This window comes from Colobus angolensis, unplaced genomic scaffold, assembly GCF_000951035.1.
Source record: "Colobus angolensis palliatus isolate OR3802 unplaced genomic scaffold, Cang.pa_1.0 Scaffold500, whole genome shotgun sequence".
NCBI lineage: Eukaryota > Metazoa > Chordata > Mammalia > Primates > Cercopithecidae > Colobus > Colobus angolensis.
The window spans coordinates 87472-96744 of NW_012118489.1; the positions used below are offsets into that span (position 1 = coordinate 87472).

At 47.3% G+C, this 9273-nt stretch overlaps 1 protein-coding gene across 1 annotated transcript in view; it reads left to right on the forward strand.

The window, feature by feature from the left end:
* MUC17 (mucin 17, cell surface associated) overlaps positions 1-9273 on the forward strand; it is a 45138-nt gene that overhangs the window by 26965 nt on the left and 8900 nt on the right. Inside the window, exons 8-12 of the mRNA XM_011960045.1 lie at positions 18-2030; positions 5870-5983; positions 6790-6917; positions 7270-7328; positions 8390-8541. Coding sequence (XP_011815435.1) covers positions 18-2030; positions 5870-5983; positions 6790-6917; positions 7270-7328; positions 8390-8541 — 2466 coding nt within the window. The remainder of the gene's footprint in view (positions 1-17; positions 2031-5869; positions 5984-6789; positions 6918-7269; positions 7329-8389; positions 8542-9273) is intronic.

Below are 9273 nucleotides of genomic sequence, written 5' to 3' on the forward strand. Positions count from 1 at the left end.
CTCTACTCCTAGTGAAGGAAGCACTCCATTAACAACTATTCCTGTCAGCACCACACGTGTGACCAGTTTTCAGGGCAGTACCCTTTCAACACCTTCTGTTGACACCAGCACACCTGTGACCACTTCTATCCAAGTCAATTCATCTGCTACAACTCCTCAAGGTACCCGTATTCCAACCTCGACTCCTAGTGAAGGAAGCACTCCATTAACAACTATTCCTGTCAGCACCACACCTCTGACCAGTTCTGAGGGCAGCACCCTTTCAACACTTTCTTTTTACACCAGCACACCTGTGACCACTTCTACCCAAGTCAGTTCATCTCCTACAACTCCTGAAGTCACCACCATGCCAATCTCAACTCCTAGTGAAGGAAGCACTCCATTAGCAACTATTCCTGTCAGCACCACACTTTTGACCAGTTCAGAGGGTAGCACCCCTTCAACACCTTCTGTTGACACCAGCACACCTGTGACCACTTCTATCCAAGTCAGTTCATCTCCTACAACTCCTGAAGGTACCAGTATGACAATCTCGACTCCTCGTGAAGGAAGCACTCAATTAACAACTATTCCTGTCAGCACCACACTTGTGACCAATTCTGAGAGCAGCACCCTTTCAACACCTTCTGTTGACACCAGCACACCTGTGACCACTTCTACCCAAGTCAGTTCATCTTCTACAACTCCTGAAGGTACCAGTATGCCAATCACGACTCCTACTGAAGGAAGCACTCCATTAACAACTATTCCTCTCAGCACCACTGATGTGACTAGTTCTGATGGTAGCACCCTTTCAATACCTTCTGTTGACACCAGCACACCTGTGACCACTTCTACTGAGGCCATTTCATCTTCTGCAACTCTTTACGGTACCACCATATCTGTGTCAATACCCATGGAAATAAGCACCCTTGGGACCACTCTTCTTATCAGTACCACCCCTGTTACGAGGTTTCCTGAGAGTAGCACCCCTTCCATACCATCAGTTGACACCACCATATCCGTGACCACTGCCTCTGAAGGAAGTTCATCTCCTACACCTCTTGAAGGCACCACCATGGCAATGTCAACTACGAGTGAAAGAAGCACTTTACTGACAACTCTCATCTGCCCTGTATCTGTGACGAGTCCTTCTGAGGCCAGCACACTTTCAACACCTCATGATGATACCAGCACACCTTTGCTCACCTCTACCGAAGCCAGTTCATCCTCCATACCTGCCGAAGGCACTACCGTACATATTTCAACTACCGGTGAAAGAAGCACTCCTTTAACAACTCTCCGTGTTAGCATCACACCTCCAACTAGCTTTACTGAGGCCAGCATACCTTCAACACCTTCTCTTGACACAAGCACAACTTTTACCCCTTCTACTGAAGCTGCCTCAACTCCCACCATCCCTGTAGCCACCACCAGATCTGTATCAATGACCACAGAAGGAAGCACACCTGGGACAACCATTTTTATTCCCAGCACTCCTGTCACCAGTTCTACTGCTGATGTCATTCCTGCAACAACTGGTGCTGTATCTACCCCTGTGATAACTTCCACAGAACTAAACACACCATCAACCTCTACTAGTAGTACCACCACATCTTTTTCAACTACTAAGGAATTTACAACAACTGCAATGACTACTGCAGCTCCTCTCACATATGTGACCATTTCTACTGCCCCCAGCACAACCAGCAGAGGCTCCACTACTTCTGCATCACCGCTTTCTGCAGCCAGTACACCTCACACCTCTACTTCTGTCACCACCCATCCTGTGACCCCTTCATCAGAATCCAGCAGGCCGTCAACAATCACTTCTCACACCATCCCACCTATATTTCCTCCTGCTCACTCCAGTACACCTCCAACAACCTCTGCCTCCTCCACGGCTGTGACCCCTATGACTGTCACTACCATGACCACTGGGAGCACAAGGACCACTTCCTCCCCCACGGTGACCACCACCACTGTCCCCACGACTACTACTACAGTTAAGAGCACCCCCACCTCAACTCCTACTGTGCCAACAACCACATGTAAGTGATTTCTTGAATTTCCCCCCCTTTTTTTATTATACTTTAAGTTCTAGGGTACATGTGCACAACGTGCAGGTTTGTTACATATGTATACATGTGCCATGTTGGTTTGCTGCACCCATTAACTCGTCATTTACATTAGGTATTTCTTCTAATGTTATCCCTCCCTCATCCCTTCCACCCCCCGGCAGGCCCCGGTGTGTGATGTTTCCCGCCCTGTGTCCAAGTGATCTCATTGTTCAGTTCCCACTTGTGAGTGAGAACATGCGGTGTTTGGTTTCCTGTCCTTGCGATAGTCTGCTCAGAAGGTTTCCACCTTCATCCATGTCTCTACAAAGGACTTGAACTCATCGTTTTTTATGGCTGCATAGTATTCCATGGAGTGAACAGGCAACCTACAGAATGGCAGAAAATTTTTGCAAAGTACCCATCTGACAAAGGGCTAATATCCAGAATCTACAAAGAACTTAAACAAATTTACAAGAAAAAAATCAAACAACCCCATCAAAAAGTGGGCAACGGATAAGAACAGACACTTTCCAAAAGAATTTTCCTTGTTGAAACTGACCTTTCTTTTCAATCTCCACTCACTACTTTTTGTGGTTTTCTTCTTAAACGTTTTACTTCTAAACTCCTTTTGCTCTGACTTACTTATTTTCCAATTGATAAAACTCACATCAAGGTTTTCTGTCTCAGCACTCTCTCACTTCTCCATTCTCGCTGTTTCTTGCACAAGTTCCCCTTTTTTGAACAAAGTATTACCTCTCTTTGCCTGGGCACCTCAATCTCCAGTATTCTGTCCACAAGTCCTGTTTTCTCTCTTTTGTATTCTGCAGGTCTCTGTTCCATTGCACTTTGTATGCCATGATGTTATTAACTCTGAGTGGTTTATTTATGTTTTATTTTAAACTTTTTAGTTTACTTTGTAAACTTTCTAGTGGATTATGTTACTGATTTTGTTCATACTAAAGTACAAACTATTTTTTTTTGCAGAAGGTTTCTGCCAATTCATTCATGTGTACCTTTGTCAAGTATCTCTGCCACCGTTCACTTTTATTTTGATTCATCTTATCCCCTGAGCATCCACTATAGAAGCAAAAGAAGATTCCTTCACTTCTATCAGCTCTGAATTCTACCTCCAATACCTATGAGTGTTTTGCTGTCCTTACGTATCCCTCTCCTTTCTCTGACTCAAGAACTTTCACTCAGCCTTCTTCTCTCTTGTTAGGGTGAGAATTGCACCATTCCATACCTGCTATTATAATATCCTGTATATTGTATTACATGAATCATGTAATATACTAATAGACCTGTGAGTATGACTCCCAGATTAAGAATATTTTGCACACATTTTTTAAAGTATGTTAGTTAAAATACTTGAAAACTCTGATTTATTTAGATGACTAGGCTCACAGGTATATGATCTGTGTCTGCCCACAGAACTGCCCAATCCCATCTTGAATTGATGATGATGAAGGTGGTTCTTCAGTTTTTGACTACTACGTTTTCTCTGGACTTTGTGATTTTTTTCCTCTGCTGAATTCTACTTTGCCTGAACTTTTCTTTTCTTTTTCTTTTTCTTTTTCTTTTCTGACGGAGTTTCACTCTTGTTGCCCAGGCTGGAGTGCAATGGCGCGATCACGGCTCACTGCAACCTCCACCCCCCGGGTTCAAGCAATTCTCTCACCTCAGCCTCCCGAGTAGCTGGGGTTACAGCGCACGCCACCACATCCAGCTAATTTTTGTAGTTTTAGTAGAGACAGGGTTTCACCATGTCGGCCAGGCTAGTCTTGAACTCCTGACCTCAGGTGATCCACCTGCCTCAGCTTCCCAAAGTGTTAGGATTACAGGTGTGAACCGCCATGCCTGGCTGGATTTTCTATCCTATGGCTTTTTTCTCTGGATTCTCTCCAATATGTCTTTGTCTTCTCGAGCTCTCCGATTCTCAGATGAGTGGTCTGAGCATTTTCAGATAGGAGATCTGGACCTTGTATTTCCAGGAAGCCTCATAGGTGTCTTACAACAAAGGCCAACTGGCTGCAATGCCACTGGACCCACTATATGGTGTCGGTCGCATCTTTAAAAGCAGATTGTCCTCCTTCTGTCTTCCTCTTCTTCCGCAGAGATTGGCCTTCCCTTTAGACTGTTGAGCAATGGGTGAACGCACCCCAGTGTCTGCTTCTGTTGTTTCTCACTAACCTGTGTTTTCGCACTTAGCTCAGGTCTGGGCATCTTTAGTAATGAAAGCGGGAAAGAGACGGAGGGAGGAGACTGATTTATGTATGGGTAAACCCATAGGATGTATGGGTTTCCGGTGTGCCCAGGACTCTTAAATCTCTCTTCAATTCTTTCCAAACGTCTTGGAGCAAAAGCCCATAAATAGAGGCTGCATGATGTGATTTTCTTGAGTATGGATCCTGCTCTCTGAGTCTGTTTAGGGTAAACCAGAAGGCAGGGGTGGGGCAGGTCTTTACAGAGTCTATACATACCTCGTGCCCTTCCCCAGACAAAACACACCTTGAATACTGATCTACCCAGGCACAACGATTTTCAAGAAAAACCAAAGAAAACAGAGCTTTAGATTTTCCAGGTTGGTTGGCACAGAGTTAGCTATCACTACTTCCTACCTATTTAAACTAAGAGGAGTTTATTTGTTGTACTGCAATTTGAAAAGGAGTTGTTAGGCTGGGCATGATGGCTCACACCTGTAATCCCAGCATTTTGTGAGGCTGAGACTGGAGAATTTGTTAAGACCAGGAGTTTGAGACCAGCCTGGGCAACAGAGCAAGACCGCATCTCTACAGAAAAATTTTAAAAATAAGCCAGACATGGTGATTCATGCCTGCAGTCCCAGTTACATGGGAGACTAAAGTGGGAGGATTGCTTAAGCCCAGTAGGTCAAGGCTGTAGTGAGCTATGATTGCACTACTACACTCCAACCTGAACGACACTGTGAGACTCTGTCTCAAAAAAAATAATAAAATAAGATCTAAACTCCTCCCTCAAACTCCACATCCCAGTAAATTAAAAAGAATCAGAAAGAGTCATAACAGTAACGATTGCCAGTATGGGCTTTTCCAAAGCAGGTGTTGCAGACCAACGACCATCTCTTTCTCAACCTGGGTGGAATCTAGACTGGTCAAGTTCACCTGGGTTTTTCCTTCCTCAGCCCTGACTGTGTCGTTCACCTCTCACAATGTCAGATTTCTCTTTCTTCACGTTTTCGGGGTAAAGTCAAGCATGCTGGACTAGGACTGGGTGAAGTGTAGCCTAAACGTGGACCCATGGAGAGGTGGCTTAGCCTCTCTCTGCCTCACTTTGCATATCTGTGAAGTGAGGATAATGGTAACTGTCCTGTGCACCCCCGGGTCTCCTGAGAGTATCAAATTAGGCAGTGTTGGAGCCGGGCATGGTGGCTCACACCTGTAATCCTAGCATTTTGGGAGGCCGAAGTGGGCAGATCACCTGGGGTCAGGAGTTTGAGACCAACCTGGCCAAACAGGTGAAACCCTGTCTCTACTAAAAATACAAAAACTTAGCTGGGCGTGGTGGTGGGCACCTGTAATCTCAGCTACTCGGAAGGCTGAGGCAGGAGAATCGCTTGCACCTGGGAGGTAGAGGTTGCAGTGAGCCACGATCGCGCCATTGCACTCCAGCCTGGGTGACAAGTGGGAAACTCAGACTCAAAAAACAAAAACAAATTAGGCAGTGTCCATGCAAATGCATTGTAAGCTGTAAAGTGCTGTGCCCAACATATAAACACAGTAGATCCCTGTTCCTTTCAGTGAGCTGCCTCAATGGAGGAACTTGGAAAGAAAACTTCTGTGATTGTTCCACAGGCTTTGGAGATCAATGCTGCGAGAATGGAGGCACCTGGGATGGGCTCAAGTGCCAGTGTCCCACCCCCTATTATGGGGCGTCATGTAAGGAGGTGGTTAACAGCATTGACATAGGTGAGTGCAACCCCAGGCCCTCCCCCATCCCCATGCCCTGGGACCCAGCCTCCATACAGGCACCAGTTCCTACCCCACGTTGATCTGAGGCCAGGAATAGGGCCTCTTCCGGACTGTGGTGTTTTTTCGTTTTGTTTTGTTTTGGTTTTTTCCACCCAGAGCTAAGAACGCTAAGGTATTACAACATGAATAAAATAGGCCAGGAACGGTGGCTCTCGCCTGTAATCCCAGTGCTTTGGGAGCCTGAGGCAGGATCACTTGAGGCCAGGAGTTCGAGACCAGCCTGGGCAACATAGTGAGATCTCATTTATTTAAAAAAAAAAAAAAGAAAAAACTTAGCTGGGTGTGGTGGCGCATACTTGTAGTCTTAGCTGTTTGGGAGGCTGAGGTGGGAAGATTGCTTGAGCCCAGGAGGTCAAGGCTGCCCTGAGCTATGATCTCACCACTTCACTCCAGCCTGGGCAACAGAACAAGACCCTGTCAAAAAAAAGAAAGAAGGAAGGAAGGAAAAAAGAAAGAAAGAAAAGAAAAAGAAATAAAGGAAAGGAAAAGAAAGGAAAGGAAGGGGAAGGAAGGAAGGAAGGAAGGAAGGAAGGAAGGAAGGAAGGAAGGAAGGAAAGAGAAAAGAAAATGAATAAAAGAGAAAGAAAAGAAAATAAAACAAGAAGGTGTATTTTGGATACAAATTTGGCACAAAAGTTTACCATAAAATACAATGGAGGTCACTCCCTCCACCTAGGCTGGGGGGCAGAACTTCTGAGTAAGAAACTCAGGGACGCTTTGCTCAGTAAGTCTACCCACCTCAGCGCCACCGGAGACTGTCTCTGCCCAAATGGAACTGACTGTGACAGTGACCAGTGTGAAGTTCACCGATGAGCTAAAAAACCACTCTTCCCAGGAATTCCGGGAGTTCAATAAGACATTCACAGAACAGGTAAGTCTGGGAAGAGCAAGGCCCCATGGCCACTCAGTTCCCCCCAGAGCAGTGTTTGTAGGGTAAGAAGGCAGCAGGGGGCTGTTCCCTTGTTAGACGTGCAGGAGTTCCCTCAGGCCCCCACGTCCTCAGGGCTTGCCAGTGGAGGGGGGAAGAGATGAGGCCAGGTTTTACCTGGGGGCTGCAGGAGGCCCCTGAGGCAGGGCAGGTCTCTGGAAAGAAACCACTCCATTTGATGAGTGTGCTATGATGCTGTAGGACAGGAGCATCCCCTGGTCCTGTGCCCTCCTGATGTCCCACGGAGAGGCCCCATGGTCTCTCTGGGATGACACAGTGGCCCCTTGCCTTTCAGATGAACATTGTGTATTCCGGGATCCCTGAGTATGTTGGTGTGAACATCACAAATCTACGGTAAGTGTCTGGGCCCGTGGGAAGAGGGTCTGTGGTGTGGAAGCAGCAGTCATAATTATAAAGGCAATTAGAACTGTGCCTCCTGCATTACCGTGCTCAGGCAGCTATTGCAGAATACCACCAACGGGGCAGCTTGAACAACAGAAATCTATTTCTCCCAGTTCTAGGGGCTGGAGGTCTAAGATGAAGGTGTGGAGGGGTGTGGTTTCTCTGGAGGCCTCTCTCCTTGGCTTGTGGATGGCCACCTTCTTGCTGTGTCTTTGCATGGTCTTTCCTCTGTGCACACCTCCCTGCTGTCTCTGCATATCCAAATTCCCCCTTTTTATAAGGACACCAGTCAGACTAGATGAGGGCCTACACTAATGGCCTCATTTTAACTTACTCACCTCTTTAAAGACCCTATCGCCAAATATGGTCACATTCTGAGGTTCTGGGGGTTAGGGCTTCAATATATAAATGTAGGTGGCACCAGGTGCAGTGGCTCACACCTGTAATCCCAGCACTTTGGGAGGCTGATGTAGAAGGATTATTTGAGGCCAGGAGTTCAAGACCAGCCTGAGCAACATAGCAAGACCTTGTCTGTACAAAAAATAGCAGGGCATGGTGGCATGCACCTGTACACCTGGCTACTCAGGAGGCTGAGGCAGGAGGATCACTTGCGCCCAGGAGTCAGAGGTTAGAGTAAACCAGGATCGCACCATTGCACTCCAGCCTGGGCAGCAGAGTGAGACTCTGCCTCTAAAACAAAACAAAACAAAAAAATCAAAACCCTCAAGGATGGCCTCTTCTGTGGTTCCCATTCCTCCATCCATCTTCATCACTGAGGCTTCCCTAAGACTTCCTGGAGACTCACTTTGTAGAAAGTTATCTTAGGCACCACTGCTGGGAGAACTCCTACAGCAGGGGGCCCAGTGCAGTGCCTAGGACAGAGTCATCACCCCAACTGTCCTCCTGCCAGCTCTGCCTTCCCTTGGGATCAGAGAGGGTGAAGCCTGTCTGGGATGGATTTGAGAGGTAAGCACCCAATTCTGACCCCAGGACATCTTCCCTTCCCTCCTCAGTCTTGGCAGTGTGGTGGTGGAGCATGACATCCTCCTAAGAACCAAGTACACACCAGAATACAAGACAGTTTTGGACAATGCCACCGAGGTAGTGAAACAAAAAATCACAAAAGTGACCACAGAGCAAATAATGACCAATGATAATTGCACAGGTAAACTCTTGGGCTTCTAGGGAGGGAAGGGAGAGGGGATCAGAGCTGGGGCATGACTTTCTTAACAGAGAGGAGGGCTGGGAGTGAAGATGGTTAATGGGCAGGTGCAAGAATCACTGTGGGGTCCTAGAGTACCTGGGGGTGCAGCCCAAAGAAGCCCCAGGATTGGGCCGAGAGAGTCTTTAACCTTCATCATCCTCTGGCCCATTTTGTCCCTGGGGTAGGGGAAGGGACAAAGGCAAATGGAGACAGCAAGAGAACATGGAGATCCAGGAATTCGTCCCGGAACCTGCAAGGCCAGACATACAAATAGACCAGATCTTGCAGTGTGCCAGGACTAGGGGCTATAGGACAGGGGAGTCTGCTGGAAATGGGGACCCATGGGCCTCGTTACAGGGGGGTTCATCTAAGTACATGGATCATGGCAGAAGAGGGAAGAAGGAGGCATCGGAAAGGCATGGTGGCTCATACCTATAATCCCAGCACTTTGGGAGGCTGAGGCGGGCAGATCACTTAAGGCCAGGAGTTTGAAACCAGCCTAGTCAACTGGCGAAACCCCATCTCTACTAAAAATACAAAATTAGCTGGGCATGGTGGCAGGTGCCTGTAGTTCTAGCTACTTGGGAGGCCGAGGCAGGAGAATCACTTGAACCTGGGAAGCAGAGGTTGCATTGAGCCGAGATTGCACCACAGCACTCCAGCCTGGGTGACAGAGCAAGACTCCATCTCAAA